The 19,471-nt window shown below is 41.3% G+C and overlaps 1 protein-coding gene across 4 annotated transcripts in view; it reads right to left on the reverse strand.

Moving 5' to 3' along the window:
• The window catches only part of SLC24A2 (solute carrier family 24 member 2), a 236,597-nt gene that overhangs the window by 18,616 nt on the left and 198,510 nt on the right, over positions 1-19,471 (reverse strand). For all 4 annotated transcript variants that reach the window (XM_054583207.1, XM_054583204.1, XM_054583205.1 and 1 more), the window contains 2 exons: positions 11,414-11,557; positions 2,573-2,662 (listed from right to left, as the gene is read on the reverse strand). In XM_054583207.1, coding sequence (XP_054439182.1) covers positions 2,573-2,662; positions 11,414-11,557 — 234 coding nt within the window. The remainder of the gene's footprint in view (positions 1-2,572; positions 2,663-11,413; positions 11,558-19,471) is intronic.

Raw genomic sequence — 19,471 nt, forward strand, 5'->3', positions numbered from 1 at the left:
ACCTTCTCCACAGGATTCCTACCTATGTACAAATTGTCCAGGGCAATTGTCAAAGTTATAAGGATAAAGAGATGTGAGTTGCCTAGCACATAGTATCCGTCAATAAAGGTACCACTATTGTCTCTGAGAACATAAAACCTTTGTATCTCATTCTTTCATTTGTGTAACAAACAATTCCTGAGAGTTTATTCTTTTGACAGGCATTATGACTGGTATTGAGTTAAAATGGTAAAAGTGAAATATATCATCATTTTTACAAACTAAGACTCAAGGAAGAGACCCTTCGATCTTTAGGTCTTTTCCTAAGAGCCTATGGAACTACCTTATGACCCAGCAATTCCACGTCTGGAAATATATTCAAAGAAACCCAAAACACCAATTTGAAAGAATATATGACTGCTATGTTCACTGCAGCATTATTTACAATAACCAAGATCTGGAAGCAACCCAAATGTCCATCAGTAGACTATGGAATAAGCTGTGGTATATATACACGATGGGATATTAGCCATAAAAAAAGAATGAAATCTTGTTATTTGTGACAACATGGATAGACCTAGAAAGTATTATGCTAAGTGAAATTAGTTAGTCAGAGAAAGACAAATATCATATAATTTCACTTATATGTAGAATCTAAAGAACAATATAAACTAACAAAACAGAAACAGACTCATAAATAAAAAAAACAGACGGATGCCTGCCAGAGGGGAGAGGGGTTAGGGGACTGGGTGAAAAAGGTGAAGGGATTAAGAAGTACAAATTGATAGTTACAAAATAGTCACGGGGATATAAAAGTACAGCATAGGGAATACAGTCAATAATATTGTAATAACTATGTATGGTGCCAGGTGGGGACTGGAAATATAGGGGGAAATATTTTGTAAAATATATGATTGTCTATTATGGGGGAGACCCGGGTTAGGCTCTTGCTAACCATTATGCATATACCTGAAACTAATACAAAATAATACTAAATGCGAACTGTAATTGAAAAAAAAAACAAAGGAAAGCTGTTTAGAATGTGAATAGCTGCCCAAGAGAAATTAAGTGCCACTGAGTCAGGCAAAACCTCAACATTCCTCCCAGGCCTGAGCTGGCCTGGTTTCAGGCTGCAGAGGGCAAGAAGCAGTCAGGTTTGCCTGCCTTCCTTCACATGCCTGCCTGGGGCTATGCAGATTTGACTCCAGGCCAGGAGACAAGGGAAAGTTTGGTGGACAAATTCCTTTAGTCCTGAAATATTTAACTTGTCTCATCAGATGCAATACTGTGACAGTCTCAGAAAGCAAACATGTTGATTAACAATTTATAAGAGAAACAAAAGAAAAAATTAAGAAATGGGACTACATCAACTAAAAAGCTTTTGTGCAGCAAAGGGAACCATCAACAAAATGAAAAGACAACCCACTCTTATGGGAGAACATATTTGCTGATATATCTGATAGGGATTATTATCCAAATTTATAAGAAACTTAAAAAACTCAATACCAAAAACTCCCCCCCAAAAACAACTCCCCCACAAAAAACAAAAAAACCCCAATCAATCCAGTTAAATGGACAAAGGACCCTGAAGAGATACTTCTTCAAAGGGGACATACAGAGGGCCAATAGCTATATGAAAAGATGCTCAACATCCCTAGTCATCAGAGCAATGCAACTTAAAAAACCACAGTGAGATATTACCTCACACCTGTCAGAATAGCTATCATCAATAAATCAACAAACAACAGCCTTGGCTGCTGTGGCTCAGTGGATTGAGTGCTGGCCTGCAAACCAAAAGGTCGCTGGTTCCATTCTCAGTGAGGGCACATGCCTGGGTTGCGGGCCAGGGCCCCATTTGGGGGTGGGCAAGAGGCCACCAATCACTGTATCTCTCACATACTGATGTTTCTCTCCCTCTCTTTCTTCCTCCCTTCCATTCTCTCGAAAAATAAATAAAATCTACAAAACAAATAAACATCAAGAGTTGGCAAGAATGTGGAGAAAAGGGAACCCTTATGAACTCTTGGTAGGAACGCAGATTGGTGCAGCCACTGTGGAAAGCTATATGGAGTTACCTCAAAAAAAAAATGGATCTGCCTATGACCCAGTGATTCCACTTCTGGGAATATATCCAAAGAATTATTTAAGTCAGCCACAGAAAGACAAGTACCATATGATTTCATTTATATGTGGAATCTAGTGAACAAAATAAACTAACAAAGCAGAGACAGACTCATGAATACAGAGAACAGACTGACCACCATTAGAGGGTTGGGGGCTGGGTGAGAAGGGTAAAGTGCTTAACCAAAGAAAAAAAAGAAAGACTCATGGATACAGACAACAGTATGGTGATTGCCGGAGGGAAAGAGGGCGGGGGATGTAGAGGAGGGTAAAGGGGAGATAAATGGTGATGGGAAGAGACTTGACTTGGGGTGGTAAACACAAAATACAATATGCAGATGATGTATTGTAGAATTGTAATACCTGAAACTTACATAACTTTATTAACCAATGTCACCCCAATAAATTCAATAAAAAAATAAAAGAAAACAATTTAGCAACACTAGGTAGATAGTGTCACTATCAGTCTTACCTGGTGTGCCCACCAAACCATTAAGTAAGAGAATATTGCGATCCAGGTGATGGCGCCAAAGAACGTGATGGGAAAAAACTTCCTTGCTGACTGAAAGAGAACCAAGAAGAGCGGAGAGTGTCAGTGCTATAAGCTGAGGTGGATCTTGATAGTCCAAAGCTAAATCCACCAGTGCTGGCAGTCAAAAAGCCCTACCACCCCTGGGCAAGCTGGGACTGTAAGATTCTCTCTTGGGAATGTGGAATTGGTTTGAGCCAAGTTATTGCAAAGCTAGTGCCTGAGATGGAAAGCTCTGGAAGAGAATGTCTATTCCTGCTGCTGGGTGCTCAGATGCCCTTTCCAAGTCTTGGTTTCTCAGCCTTGCCTTCAATCTGTTAACTACTCCATGTCCTCCCTTCCTCTCCTGCTCCCTTTTTTTCTTCTGCTCAAGTTCATCAGAATCAGTTTTTATTACTTCAACCCATGTATCATAATAATTCATATGCCAGAAAACCTATGGGATTAGTTACTTTTTATAAGAAATGGGAAGACTAAAAAATAGATTAGCTTATCTTCCAGTCTCATAGGTGGTCAAGAAAAGCCACAGAGAAAAAGCCATCACCACAGTTTCTATAGATGCCTGGTGATGGCCAGTCCAGGACACCTGAACCACACATATAGACAGGAACAGATGGATGCCCAGCTATGTTGCTCTCCATGGGATGGCAGAGTAGATGCTCTTGGGGATGTTTTTTGTCCTGTTCTCCATGCCTAATTACAGTAATGCTTAATTCTGCCTCTACCACTGGACTTTGTGCAACCTCACACTTACAGTATGAACACTTAACAAGTTCCTTCAAATATCAACTGGAATTAGACACTCAAAATGCAATGTTTCTTACCTGATCCCACCCTAGGGAAATCCAGGCTTGTGCTAACATTAGTGGTTTTTTGTGGATGTTCTTTTTGCAAAATGTTTTCAGAGAGCCTATCATCTATTATTGCCAAACACTTTTTATTTCAAAGCTTTCCACTTTGAATGACAATCTTTTTTTTTTTTCTTTGATAATGCCATCCAATTCTGTCCAGAGAAATGAATCCTGGAATTGACTGGAATGAAAGCTACCTCAATTGTCTGAAGGGCTGACCTTGGGCAGTCAGGTAGAACACTTTTTGCCATGGCTTCTGAGAAATCCATTAAAGGGAAAAGATAAACTTGTACATGGTAATCTTTTGAATATCCATAAGGTGAACATAGTCTCTATCACTCCAAGCCAGGCTTATGTTCTCTTTACTAATTTCAACTTTTCAATATGTTTTCATTATCATTCCCACAGTTCTGCAAAATTTCACAATAATCATTTTTTCCTTTTAGTGATTGTTGCTTTTGGGAGGTTATTTGTTAGCTGGGCTATCTGAAAACCAGTGGGCTTGATAAAATTGGGGAGGCAGCAGGACCCAGCGAGTAGCCACAATGTTATTCGCAAATGCTTCCCCACATCTCTCCCCTGTCTTAGAAGGAACATATTTTGGCCAAATACTCAAACCCCTTCTGGGGATGTGGACAGTTTAACAAGTTAGTCATCATTTTTTCCAGAATGGGGGTGGAGACATTCACTTTTGAAAACAAATTCCCTTAAAGCTGGGAGTTTAGCTGGATTCTGGAGACTAGATTCCCTGAGCTTTGGAAATGCCAGTGCTAAGAAATCTAATTTTCCCAGCAAAGCATTTAGTAGATTACAGCCCTCTTCCTTTTCCTCTGGTCACAGGTCACAGTTCCAGTGTCCTAAGTGCAATGAAGGTGTTGTCTCCTCTGGCCATGCTCTGTCACAGGGAAGAGAAGGGCCCTTCTTGTGGTGCAGGGGCACACATACCATCGAACAGCAATCAGTGAGCTTGATTCTGAGCATCTTTTTTTTTTTAATTTTTAAAGTCCATTATTTATTTATTTATTTATATTTAGATACGTTTTTGTATTATAAAGGAATTTTAGCATTTATTTTTTAAAGTATATTTTATTGATTATGCTATTACAGTTGTCTAATTTTTTTCCTCCTCTTTATCCCCCTCTGCCCTGCACCCCCTCATCCTCCAGCATCCCCCGTCCCTTCCCTTAGTTCATGTCATTGGGTTGTACATGTAAGCTCTTTGGCTTCTCCATTTCCTATACTATTCTTAACCTCCCCTTGTCTATTTTGTACCTACCAGTTATGCTTCTCATTCCCTGTACCTTTTCCCCCATTATTCCCTTCCCCTCCCCATTGATAACCTTCCATGTGATCTCCATTTCTGTGATTCTGTTCCTGTTCTAGTCATTTGCTTAGTTTTTGTTTTTTAGGCTCAGCTGTTGATAGTTGTGAGTTTGTTGTCATTTTACTGTTCATAGTTTTTGATCTTCTTTTTCTTAGCTAAGTCCCTTTAACATTTCATACAACAACAGCGTGGTGATGATGAACTCCTTTAACTTTATCTTGGATGTACTTTATCTGCCCTTCCATTCTAAATGATAGCTTTGCTGGATAGAGTAATCTTGGATGTAGGTCCTTGCCTTTCATAACATGGAATACTTCTTTTCAGCCCCTTCTTGCTTGTAAGGTTTCTTTGGATAAATTAGCTGGTAGTCTTATGGAAACTCCTTTGCAGGTAACTCTCTCTTTTTCTCTTGCTGCTTTTAAGGTTCTTTCCTTATCTGTAATCTTGGGTAACTTAATTATGACGTGTCTTGGTATGTTTCTTCTTGGAGCCAATTTCTTTGGGACTCTCTTAGCTTCCTGGACTTCGTGGAAGTCTATTTCCTTGGCCAGATTGGATAAGTTTTCCTTCATTATTTGTTCAAATAAGTTTTCAATTTCTTGCTCTTATTCTTCTCTTTCTGGCTCCCCTATGATTTGATTGCTGCAATTTTTAAAGTTTTCCCAGAGGTTCCTCAGCCTCTCCTCATTTTTTTGAATTCTTGATTCTTCATTCTGTTCCAGTTGGATGTTTATTTCTTCCTTTTGTTCCAAATTATTGATTTGAGTCCCAGTTTCCTTCCCTTCATTGTTGGTTCCCTGTATATTTTCCTTTATTTCACTTTGTATAGCCTTCATTTTTTCCTTCATTTTGTGACCAAACTCAATGATTTATGTGAGCACCCAATTACCAGTGTTTTGAACTCTGCATCTGATAGATTTTCTATCTCCTGGTCGCTTAGTTCTTTTTCTGGAGTTTTGATCTGTTCTTTCATTTGGGCCATATTTCTTTGTCTCAGCACACCCGTTACATTGTAAGGGGTGGAGCCCTAGGTATTAGCCAGGGCAGGACAATCCACTTCACTGCGTTGTGACACTGTCTGTGGGGGAGGGGTCATATTGGGAAGAGTGCTTGCTTGCTGGCTTGCTCAGCTCTTGCTCCATTTTATGTCAGTTACCTCGCTTCCCAGAAGTGGATTGTGTCCTTTAAGGTGCTGATTCCTAGATAGGTGGGTTTGTGTACATGCTGGGACCCTGTGGGTCTCTCCAACGGACTCTCCTTGTGAGGCTGGGAGTTTCTTCCACTGCTGCAACCCCCACAGATTTTCACAGCCCAGGGTTTTGAGTCTTTAGTTTCCTGTGCTGAAACCCTTGGTTTCGTGGTCTCTTTCGCTCCCCAGTTGTCCATCCCTGCTTATCCCCACATGAATGTGGGACAGCATGGTCAGTGAGCTGCAGCCTTGCCTGCGTGGTCTGCTGCCCAGCCCAGTCCTCTCTGCCCGGGCTTCCCATCTCTGCCCTTCCTACCAGTCTGGATGAATGTTTCTTTAACTCCTTGGTTGTCAGACTTCCATGTAGTTTGGTTTTCTGGCAGTTCTGGCTGGTTTTTGTTTTTAAATTTGTTCATACCCTTCTTTTGGTTGTGTGAGGAAGGGAAGCATTTCTACCTGCTATGCTTCCATTTTGGCTGCAATCTTGATTCTAAGCATCCTGTTGAGGAGAATGTAGCACCATTTCCACACCTCATGAAATTGCATATCCTAGGAGAGTCTCATTTCATAGATTCCTCCCGTTCCAGGTTAGCTCACTTGCTAAGTATGTAGTTATTATTTTACTTTTTGTACTTTGCATGTCTGTTCATTGATCAATATCACAACTCAAAATCATATCATTTGAATATATTTCTCATCTAAGAAATATCCCTGAACCACAGAACATTCCCAGTCAAAGGGTAGAAAGTAAGGAATCAGACTAAGGATTTAAAGCAACTAAGTTCAAATTAGTATTAGTGAAAACCTTTCTAATTCAAAACTTGTTGCTTGTGATTCTTAATCAAGAAGCCAACTGATAATGAATGAACATCTAAATGTACCTTAGTTTAGTGTTATATTAGCGGCTTATAAAAAATAAAGGTTAAAAATAACTTTTATTCTTCTTTGTAACTTTTCAGGTCTTCATCATTAACTAGGGGTAGGTAAAGGCTGGCCCCTACTCTGTTCCCAGATCTTGAACTAGACATAAAATTCAAACCTAGGTCTGTCTGATTATACAGCACATGTTCTTAACATCTAGGTTTTACCAACTCTTTCTAAAAGAAAAACAGGGCCAATAACACTCAAAACATACTCAGCTACAGACACATAATTATCATCATCATTATAATACTAGCCTATGCTCTGAATGCCAGAAAATATAGAGAGCATTAGGGAAATACAGACTAGCATTCCAGCTGTATGACCATCTGCCGCACCCAACCTCCCCTGTTATTCCTGCTTTGGAGGCACCAACCCTTCATGCATCAGCAGTTTGGTTAAGTGTTTCCCAACTGTCAAACTACTGCACCATTTCCAGATTCACAGCTCAGGTTCTTTTTTCTTTTTTTTTAAACTATTCCCCTCACTTGGACTCTATGGTCTCATTCCACACATCACTGCCCAGTAGCACCTGTGCAGTTATTTAGCTACCAATCCCCATGGAAGGAAGAAAATAGCCCTTGCAGCCAAGGCCCGACATGTCAATTTATGGTTAGTAATAGTGGCTCATCCTGACATCTGCTGGGATGGGCCTAACACTAATTAGCAAAAAGCAAACTGTGTCCATGTGCCGGCCATTTTGTTCCCAATGTAATAGCTTACTTGTATAATTGACAGCTAATGTTCTCATTAGAAGCATTTAGTACATCAGAGTGATATTTTCTTGGCTTGCAAAACGTTGCTGAACATTAGCTCATTGCACAAATCAGCCATATCCTTACTGATTTAAACTCAACAAATATTCACTGAGCATCTACTCTGTGTGACAGTCTGGGGCATATGTATTTAACAAAGTTCTCCAAAACAATCCTATTAAAGATTAAAAATGTGATTTCTGAATTAACAGGACTGATATTAAGATCCCTGCTCACCAATTACCGGTGATGTGCCCTGAGACAAATAATTTAATCTCTCTAAGCCTCAATTTCTTTACCTGTAAAATGGGGGAATAGCAGTATCTAATTAGTCTGAGGATTTATGCACAAAGAATGTCTAGCAAAGTGCCTGGCACACAATAAGTGCTCAGGGAGGAGAAATGGATTGTGGAGACCTGGCCTAGAGCCTTAGCTTTACCTCTTACCGGCTGGGTGTGCTTGGACAAATCAGTAAACTTCTTTGGGTTTAGTGATCATTTAATCCTTGCTAAAACTGTGCTTGGCACATAGTGGATATAATACATCTACTTGGAGAATGGATCAGTGTATGATAAAAACTGCAAAAACCTTGCTGGGTTCTCAGGTATCTTCCTAACTCTGATGAATCATGTTTTGATACCTCATTAGATACGTAACTGATGTGCAAGAACACCCATCCTAGGCCAAGAGACACTGTAACTTTTGGAGACTTTATTTCTTTTATTATTTTCAATTTTAATCAAAGACATGTTCCTCATGAAGGCTTACATTTTAGGGGTTTTTTTTCTTTCAAAACAAACCCATTAATTTAAGAAAACAATAAAAGTGAAGCCCACGCTAATTATCAGAGCTGGAAGTGTGCATAATACAACAAACACTGTCATATAATTTGCATATAAATAAAGTGGAAATAAAAACAAGTGGGAGTGCTATTTATTCTGAAATGAGATGTATACATTTTTTAAAAAATCATCTTTTCTTTGTAATAATTGTCAAGGTTTGGAATGGTCATCTCGATGGTAATTCAAAAAATATTGAGGAGGGAGAGTGGCCAGGCCCTGAGGAATAGCAAATGTCTTTTAATTAATAATTTTCGACTTGTCTTCTCCTTTTTCTGGATAATTTTTCAAGAGGCCCTCGTGGCAGTATGTGAGGAAGTACTTCCTTCCAGTTGGCATTTTGTATATGTAAAGGATAACCATGTAATTCACCTCCAAACCAGTGTGTTTTCAGAGTAAACTGGAACTATCTTGGGCAAACTGGGGCAAATGGTCACCTTAAATTTATAATATCATATTGACGTTATCTCTTTATGTTTTCCTTAATCGCAGAATGTCACGGCTGCCAGGAAATCTAGAGCATGTCATTTGGGGCTGCCATGAGCAAAAGCCCCGCTGGCCAACCTAGCCCAGCCTGCAGGGGCTGGCTCTCTAGCTGTGCTGCACAGCGAGTGACCTGCCAATGGCGTTGCCGTGTCATGGAAACTGTATTTTCTTGCTTCACGGCCCTGGGAATTGCAGCATTAGCCAGCACAGTTGTTGTGACCCAGGTAACTATTGCCTCAGTGGAGTCTTGGTTGTTATCCAGGAGTTACTAGTTGAGAGGTTTGACTTTTCTCAAACAACTTCCTTGTCCTCCTAGCTCAGTTGAAAGAGAGGGTGAGCATTTTGTCGGCCCTTTCTCTAGGAGTCCCACCCAAGCCCGAGAGCCTTCAGTTATTGACATGTTCCTCCCATTCCTGCACATTTTCCTGGTTGTTTCAGTGGTTGTGTGCGGACATCCTCTTATTAGTCAATCAGCCCACTCTCCTCTGAGCTGTACCGCACTAGGCACGATTTTCCTCCCTGGGATTGAATAAAAGTACTGGGCTAAACAGAGCAATGGGAACATAGAGAGAAAGCAAGTGAGCGAGCAGGCACATGTAAGCACGTACATTTCAGAAATATGTGATGTGAGCCAAGAAGAAGCTGTACATATTCCAGCTATTGGGCTGTGGGTTTCCAGGGGCCAGGCCTTTGCATAGAGCACATGCTCTGCTATTGTGTCTTGAATAAAGAAATCTAAATGGCTTTAAGTTTACTAGGAAACTTCTAATGTGGGGAGTCCTTACATGAGGGGGTCCTTTCCTGGCCTGGCCTGGCCTTGACGAGACGTGGCTCTCCACCAGGCTGGATTATTTATAGGCCAGGCTAATAACACAGGGGTTTTCCTTTGTCCTTTCAAAGTGAGGAAAGTGGGATCATCACAGGACTTTTAAGACTCATGCTAAATTATGTCGGATGTTATCACAGTATTCTGTTTCAAATGCTTTTAGAAATGTTTGCAGATTAGCGCCTTCTGGCATCATGAAACATGAGAAGGCCAGGCTGTGTGTGGTCAAACAGGCCTGACACTGAATCTCAGCTCCATCCCCAAGGAAGTGGGCAGGCCTGAGTTAGTTAACTTCTTTGTACCTAAGTTCTTGTCTATTTATGCCAATTATTTACATATTTTCATACACTGACTATTTCCCAGGATTTCACAATATTATTTTATTTAAAATACCTAGGGCAGAGTCTGCTACATAGTAGCCATACACTTTTGCAGAATGAGTATGCGTGCGTAGGGCCATAATAACAAGTAGAGCTTTTTCTTCTTATCTTTCACTAGTTCCTTTACTCTTAAGTAGCAATGAATGGCCTTAGATCCCGGTTTAACAACACTGAGAGGGGATGTTCTTTTGATTTGATCCACATTCAGATTGTACTTTGCTGATCTTTAGATGGTATTATGTTCGTAGAACCCAGTATACAATAATGGTAGAAAATAATATTGATTACATGAATGACAGCAATAAAGGAAGGGGATTAGACATACAGACATTTGTGCTACATGAATGCATTTCTTTAAATTATATTTTGAATAGAATGAATAATCCATGTATACAAATATTCAATAAAATGTGAGCCACCCTCCTGCTCAGACCTTCAGTTCCCCTCCTCAAGGACAATACTGTGGTGGTTTTAAAACATGTTTGCAAATTCTTTGACACTCCTCCTATCAAGAGCGTCATATACTCTATGACTCTTCCAGAGTTTAGGTAAACATTTTGTCTCCTCGCCTTTAATCAAGACAAACTATGGCTGCTCTGACCACTGCAGTAGGGTTGCGGTGAGTCTATGTGAGTTCTGAGACCAGGCCATCAGACAGCGTGCAGCTTCCACCTGGTGCTGCTGGTGCACTCTTGGACCCCTGGTCTCTTATGTAAGACAGCTGACTATCTTGAGGCCACCGTGCTGTGAGAAGGCCTGAGTCACATGGAGAGGACATGTTTAGACTTTCCAGTAGACAAATCCAGCTGAGCCCAGCCTTTGAATCACCTCTTCCCCCAGGCGCCAGAAGTGTCAGTGAAGAAGTCTCCAGATGATGCCAGCCCCAGCCATGTGGGTCATTCCTAGCCATTCAAGCCTTCTTTGCCGAGGCCCCAAAGTGCCCTATTTAAATTCCTGGCCCACAGGATTCACAAGCAGCATAACACGGGGGTTGTTTCACACCACTAAGTTTTGGAGTGGTTTGTTATGTAGAATCAGTAGCCCAAACAGTCATTAACACTGTGTATCTCTCCAGATAAATTTCAGGCATATATAATCACACACATGTATTTATGTTATTCCCTTTTCCTTTAAGATCAATAGAAGCAAACTATGCATACTGTTATATACCATGCTTTTAAACAAGGAATCAGTTCAGAAATGTTCTACTCACAGGTTTGCGGACATCAGGTAAGGTCACCCAGAGGGGAAACACTATGGGGAGAACAATGAGGAAGGTGACTTGCTTGCGGGGGTTGGAAGGCCAGGCCAGGCTGAGAGGCTGGTCTTCCTCATCATCACCTGTTTCTGTGGGCTGCTGTAGAGAGAGAGAGGGAAAAAATAAATAACAAAACAAAAACACTGATAATGTCCACAGGCCACAAGAGCAAGAGTATGAAACGGGTGAAAGTTCTGGGCCTCAGAATTTTTCTTGTGTCATCCCAGAAATGTTATCCATGTGTTTTGTAGGTTTGCAAGGGGATCCCACCTGTCCCAGTCTGAATCCCAGGGACAAGTGATACAATGCCCAGCCACAAGGACTTAACTTTCTTTTTCCTTCCTGAACACTCTTCAGCTTCTCAAATGAACTGATCATTCAACTGGGATGGGCTACAGCTATGATCCGTGAGCTTTTGATGAGAAATCATGCCTGCAGAGCAAACGGCCCTGATGCCCGCCTTGCCCTTCTCCCATCTCCTTGAGTGTAAAGCCGCAGGATTCATGATAGAAATCCTTGGGAAAAATATTTTTTAAAAAACTTAAAATATTTATTATTTATTTATTTTTAGAGCACTGATTTTGAGTGGGCAAATGAAAGTAGCTATAGCAATAATTCAGTAACAATACTCGCCTCCCTTCAGCGGCCTTGGAAGAGTTAAGCTCATGCACTATTGTGTGGTTGTGAGTTTTAACCAGTTTAATCACTTTGTTAAAATCTAAACCATTTTACTTCCAGCCAAAGGCTTATTATGCAGACATAAGTCCCATTCTCAGAGAAACAGAGGACAGCGAGCAAGGCCCCAACCTGTAAGTGTCAGCTGCACAAGGCCTGGGGCCGGCGGGGAGCGGGTAAACGCCAGAGTCTCCGACTTGGCAGCAGGCAGCCAAGGTTTTATTCATCACCTGCTGAAGTCAGCAGCTTTTGAAGTCCCAGAGCTAAAGAGACAGAAGGTGGACCTGGGCGCTGGCAGGATGACCATTGGCCTGTCAGATGGGCCCTCCAAACCTCCAAAACAGCCCTGCAGACAGCATCTATCACTTCCATCCCTGCTTGTTTAAAAATGAAAGTGCAGCAGCAGGACCAAGCATCAGATCTAAAAATATCGGCAGGAACTTTTCCAGGATGCTTCCTTTTGAGACCATATAAATAACCGCACGGGCTTCATAAAGCTCCTGCCCCCGTGGCTTTGCTTCCAGCACCACGCACTATTTCAGGCAACAGCACCGACTCCCACCGGCACATCTCTCCCTAAGGAGTTGGCAGGTGGGGCAGGTTCAGGACAGCTGGATAGGGGATAAGGACTAAACTAGAGGGAGCATTATATTTATTTATAATTTAAATCATAATAGTGCCAAAAGGATTTGTAGTGGCTTACTCAATCACCCACACTCTACAGGAGTTAAATTAAAAATAATAACAATAATTAAAAAGGAATTTTAAGCCATACCGGAAAAGGTTGGTAATAATAGTTTCTTTCTCTTTGGGCATATGTCCTTGGCAGTAGGTAAAATAGTTTATAAACAGCAAATAGAAGGGGATTAAGAGGATTAGGTAATAAAGCAGAATTAGGAAGTTGGCGCAGTTTATTTTGGTCGTCTGGATCCTCATTAAATATACTTCTCACGCTCTCCATCCCTTTGCTATGCAATATGTTGGAAAAAAAGAAAGATCTAAAATCAATAATCTACATTTCTACCTTAGGAAATCAGAAAAAGAAGAGCAAATTAAACCCAAAGTAAGCAGAAGATTTAAAATTTGAGAGCAGAAATCAATGAAATCGAAACCAGAAAATCAGTAAAGTCAACAAAACCAAAAGCTCCTTCCTTTGCTATGCAATTCTTGGTGGTTCACCCGCTGCTTTCTTTACTCCATTCTGACGGCTCCTGTCCCTGATGGAAGTGTGGGTGGTGCTGTACAGGAGATACAGCGGATGGAAAGAATATCATTCCCTGTTGAGATCCCCAGCCTCCCAAAGTGTCCGCTGGCCATATGGATAATCTCTGTGTAACGAGGCCAATGAAGCTTAAGGACACAGGTGCATTTTAACTGTTCCCTCCCAGTTAACCCAAATAAATGACTTTCCCCTCCCCACCTGATAGATGCCTCAGAATTGGGGAGGACCATGAGAGAGGTGAGGTGTTGCGTCCTTCCAAATAGGCACCCTGTCTCAAACAAGACAGGTGGTGTTATTCAGTCAGAGGTTTGCAGCCCTTCCCTGAAGACTCAGCAAACTGACCTGATTTAGGCTCCTCGCCCTTCCAGAGATGACACTCCAGTCTGGTCTCCCACTACCACCCGCAATTTATAGCAACTTCTTCTAAACTCTAAGCTAACCTTTTTGTGAGAAAAAAACATAAGCAACTCTTTATGACTCATATCATTTTAATGACACCAACAGATGGTGACATTTCATCAGTAACCCTTCTGCTTATAACCTACGGGATTAGATCCTTTCTCCATCTGCCAAAGTCACCAGGCAGGCGGTACCACTAGCAAAGAGCAGAAAATAATTGTCTATTTAGATGCATAAGCTCTAAATACACTACTGTCCAACTCAAACAATTAGCTATATTGTACAGCTTCCAAAAGATGCATTTGAGGTGGCTGTTGCTAGGGCAGAAGTGGACAGGAGAGACTATGTCTTAGGCCATACAACTAGTGCTCCTCATGGGGACTTAAGGGCTTCTTGGGGGACCAGTCCTGCTATAGGGAAGTATAAGAGCCCAGAACCCTGGGGTGGATTCGAGGGGTGTCTTGGGAGCAAGGCTGTCAGTATATTTTAAGGGAGATTGTCTTTGTCTTCTTTCCAAGTGCAATCTCACTCTAGTTCAATGGGTGACAGCTTGCAAAATTATTAGAAAAGTGGAAAAAAATTCCTTTCCAAGGCTGGGGTCCATTGGCCTTTGCCGAAGCTGGGGCTGCTGGTTTGTTCATTAGTCTTAGCCCCAGGGAGCGCCTGCTGAGGTTAGGGACCTGAATTTCCAACTTTTCCTGGAGTTGTGGTACCATGGCTTGGACCTTGCAACAACCCATCCTTACTCCTTAAAATTTCTGTGGTGTCCATAGAAAACAAAACAATTTAGAGTGACCCAGAAAAGAATTCAAACAACTTTTCATATAAGGGTTTAAAGTCATTTGAAATCTTCAGAGAATGTCTGTAGAAGCCCTAGAGTTATGCCAAACCAGGGCCAGCAATGACTGCTTTAGGGCTTTACAATCTCTGATATGGAAAAAAGGAGACTAAAACACACTACTCTAAGTTCCCACATAGCGGTCTGCCGGCCGTCAGACCTTGAGGCACTCAGAGCAGCGTGGTGGGAAGAGGAGAGGGTAGAATTGCTGCAGCTGTGATTCCCTGGGCAGCAGCCACCATTGCCTACAGATGTGCACTGAGTGCCTTTAGGTGCAAAGCAGTGTGCTGTCTTCTAGGACTCTTGGTTTCCAGGAGACTTGAATTTAAAAGGGGAGACAGAACAAATGGCTCCAAAAAACATATTTACCCAGTTACAGAGATGCTGGCAGAAAATGTGGCAAGAGCTTCTGATTGTTCTCCAGTATCTATTCTGCCTGTTATGGACTGAATTGTGTTCTCCCCAAATGCATATGTTGAAACCCTACTCCCCAGCACCTCAGAATGTGACTGTATTTGGAGGTAGGGTCCTTTTAAAGAGGTGATTAAATTAAAACAAGGCCATTAGGGTGGGTCCTAAGGCAAAATGACTGGTGTCCTTATAAGAAGGGGATGGTAGGACACACAGAGATACATCAAGGATTTGCATGCAGAGAGGAGAGGCCATGTGGGGACACAGAAGAAGGCAGCCATCTGGGAGTCAGAAAAAAGGGCCTCAGAGGAAAACAACCCCAAGGACACCTTGATTTTGGACTTCCAGTCTCCAGAACTGTGAGGAAATAACTTTCCGTTGTTCAAGCCACCCGGTCTGAGTGATTTTCTTATAGCAGCCCAAGCAAATTAATACATTGCCCATCTGCGTTAGTGATAGCGAGCCCACTTTTACCTAGGCCTGGAATAAAGACTTCGTTTTCAGCCTCTCCTGCAATTAGGTATATCCATGTGATTAGGTTCTGACTGACTGGGGCATAATCCCAAGGTTCTTCTGCAACTTCCAGGATGTGCCTGTAAAGGGTGGAGGTGTGTCCTTCATCATTCCTTCCCAATTCTTGCTGGCCAGAATGGGGGCATTTGGTCAGAGCTTGAACAGCTGTCTTGGACCATGAACTGGAGAAACAATATAAGAGGATCAGAGCCTCTGACCCCAGCAAGAGCCATTCTAGTCTGGGGCTGCCTATACTGCTTATACTAAAATTCTATTTTACTCAAGCCACAGTTATTTTGGGTTTTTGGTTGCTCACAATGGAACCTTAGCCAGATAGATCCAGTGTTCTCTTTGTGAGGAATCAAGGGAGAAATATCTCAGCACCAGAAAAAGCCATGCTTCTTTTGAGACACTTTGAAAAAGTCTTAGAAATACTGTGAATCAGGCAAATGATGCTATTTTTCCTTTGCTTTCCACTGGGGATTTCACAGCCAAATTTGCAACCCCCATCCAGCAATCACAGTGTACCTCACTCCAGTCTTACTCTTTTCCTTTCCTTCATATCCTTTGCTGAATTCTCTCAAAAGTATTCATTTATCCCTTTTCATTGTGTGTATTTTTGTTAGCAGCCTCAAACCTTTGTGAAACAAGGTGGGGCAGACCGAGAACTAAGATTCCTCAATGCTGTAATGGAATTTTGGGGATAACTTTAGCAAAGATGGTGTGGCAGGAGATGTTATTCTAAGTGATAACTTGTAACAAACGGACAAAATCCTTCTAGAATTCACTTATCAACACTGAAGGCTGGAACCTGGAGGTCTGGCCACAGAACATCTACAGGCAGAAGAGGACAGTCCCAGGAGGCAGTTAGCATCTACTGGGAGGTCTCTGAAGCAATCGACCTGTTTTGATTTTTATTTATCTAGCACATGGGAGGAGTAGCAGCAGCCTGTCTGTAGTCTACTAATATGGGAACCTGTTTGGCTTTTTTGTATGTGTGCCTTACACTGTTCCTGTCTGGGCCTGGTATGGATAGTTAGCCCCAGAATAAACGTTAGATCTCCCCAGAGGTTGCATCTATAGCAAGAAAGATATTTCTTGGAAGCATCCCAATTTCTTATTCTTGTCTCTGAAGGGCAGTGTGCAAGATTTCAGTGTGAAGGTGAGTCCACTTTAATGCAATCTTTTCTATCAGAGAATTAAAATGAAAGCCCAGAGGCATCTGAAAATAGGCCACCTTCAAGTTCAGCTTTATTGATTGGCAATAACATCTCATCTTCAGTCAACAAGAAGCAATCTCAGAGGATAGCCTGGACCTACTTAGAACTTAGCTCATTTGGGGTTTGATTCAAGCTGGAAGTAAAGTTCTCACTCCTCTGTCTCTCCACAAAAGGACCATGCACTTCAGCACTTAGGAGAGCCACCTATTCTCATTGAGGAGCCCCTTCAGTTTTGCATGATGCTGAATAAAATAAAATGTCAGCCCTTAACTATCCATGTAAAAATACAATTCGTTTACTCTAAAACGCTGGGCTATGATCAAGTTGGGTGAAGGTGAAGACTTTAAGTGACTTTTATTTCTACTTAAAGAGAATGGTCCTTACATATTTGTTGTTGCTATTTCTATAATTTATATCTGTAAAAAAAATCACTTTATATCTCCACGTTGTTTGGCCACAAAGATGCCCATGTGCAAAGATGCACAAAGATGACCACATGCTGCAAAGCATCCAGAGTATTGTGCATGCTGGGAATCACCAGCAGAGTCCAGAGGGAGTAAGAGGGTGACTAGATCCATAAAAACTTTTCTGAGCCTAAGAAGTGAGGTTGGGTAGGTGCATCAAGAATATTAAAAATGTCATACTCAACCAAGTTTTTAAAAAGGCACTAACAAAACGTGAAATGTCTAGACTATGTGGGAGGCAGTCATCTGTAAACTGGGGATAGAAACTCAGGTGATTGTAGGATCCACTGGGTCTGGCAGGGACCAGAGAGGGGATCAATAAATGTTGATTCTCTTCCCTTCTGCCATTAATCTCATCTCTGTGACTAATTAGCTGTGTGACCTTAGGCAAATCAATGGAAATGCTGGAATACATATCTGCAGGCATCTGGTCCTGGTGTACCTCATTGCCATTCAGGCTCCAGCAGTTAAAAACCATGCCATTGTGAGGCAGAACTTCTTTGACCCCTAGACTACTTTAATGTTGGACTACCCTCCTGTCCAAGAATTTGTCATGCAATTCATTGCATAGATAACAGTAGCTCAGGAAAGACAAGCTGCAACCACATACCTCTGCAATCATTTAGAATGGGAGTTTTAGGCTCCAAGAGGAGACCTAGAATTTCAGAGTTAAAGAGCCCTGATTTATTGAGATCACCCTCCTCACTTGACAGATGAGGACCCTGAGAAGAAGTGATATGCCGCAGGAAGTTCACGGTGCGAGGCTGGGCCTGAGTGACCACCCTCCTACTCCAAGCCCAAGGCTCTTCCTCCATTCTATGATGCCTCCATTTCTCAATCTTAAAAATAGGTATAAATGTGCTTTATGTCCAATCACGCCAGGCTTCCCAGCTTTATTTTATAATAAATTTGACCTATTAAACCAAAAATGCCAGCTATAGCAAACACTAAGCATTTAATTGACATTTAATTGGATGATATCTCCAAGGAGCCAGGTACAAATTTTGAAGATGAAATGTGAGTGCTGATAAGATTTCAATGAATGTCAGAACTTCAAATATAGGGAAAGAAGAAAGACTTGTTCTTTAACATCTCTGTCCAAGAAAAAAGTGCAGGAATTTACCGTAGGTTTAATGTAGAAGGAGGTGAGAACCAAATATACCAATGGCCAAAATGAGGCCTTGAGACTTTATGTGTATTCCATTGCTTGATGTGCCCCCTGATTCCCATAACCACGGAATAATCCTGCACTGGCTACCTCTAAAATGAATCTCAAGGGAACACTATAGAAGATGCATTATGCCCTTTACAATAATAAACTTTCCTGAGGCTAACTTTAGCAAGGACTGAAATAGGAGGTGGATTATTTCCAGACTCCAGCATCCAGCATTCAAAAGTCCAACAGAACCTCAGCGAAGAATATGCACAACAAAACAGCCTCTTTAAACATGGACTCTCTGCTTCTCCTCCTACCTCTGTTCCCTTTCAGTACTGAAGCATTAAAAATACTGTCTTTCACAGAGGTGGCATGTTTTACTTTTCCAATTAGGTTTCCTTGGGAACTGGTGAAAAGGTGTGTGTGTCTGTATAGTGCGCATGTGGGAGGCTGTGGGGAGAGACGGAACCTTGACAGCACCTTACCTAATGAGGGGATGGTTGGAGAAGGGATTTATAGACAGAGACCTACTTCTGCTCCAGAATGTTCTCTTACAACATTATTGCTGTTATGGAATTAATGAGATAACCCATAAAAAGCACTTAGAACAGTGTCTGGCACATAGTAAACAATAAATGTTGGTTATTATTATTACTATTTTTAATAAATATTTAAGGAAAAATTTCTTCACAGATATTCATGAGAAAGTAGTTTGACTAGGTGAAATATGATACTTTCAGCCATAATATTCTATAACTCAATTATATTATGTGAAAGTGGAAACTAATAATTGTGTCCTTCCATCTATCCATTCATCCAACATTTACTGAGCATTCATTGATTGTAGTGATGTCAACAATCTAATTAATTTTCCTCTTAGGTAAGATGAATAAATAACACGAAAGGGAAAATCCCACAGCCCTAAGGAGAGAATGCTATTTTATTTCAGGAGGTAGACTGTAAGTAGAGTTTCTATCAGAAATAAAACTTCCAAACAGATGGCAAGACTCAAAATATTGTGACACCTTGTGATTCTGTGTTTTGTGCAGAGCTAAAAACAATAGAGTTGGAACTCTCAAAGGTAAAACCATCAAAAATGCACAGTCACACTTTAA

The sequence above is a fragment of the Pteronotus mesoamericanus genome, unplaced genomic scaffold (assembly GCF_021234165.1).
Source record: "Pteronotus mesoamericanus isolate MK-2021 breed Mesoamerican mustached bat unplaced genomic scaffold, CSHL_Meso_final contig_73, whole genome shotgun sequence".
In the NCBI taxonomy this organism is placed as follows: domain Eukaryota; kingdom Metazoa; phylum Chordata; class Mammalia; order Chiroptera; family Mormoopidae; genus Pteronotus; species Pteronotus mesoamericanus.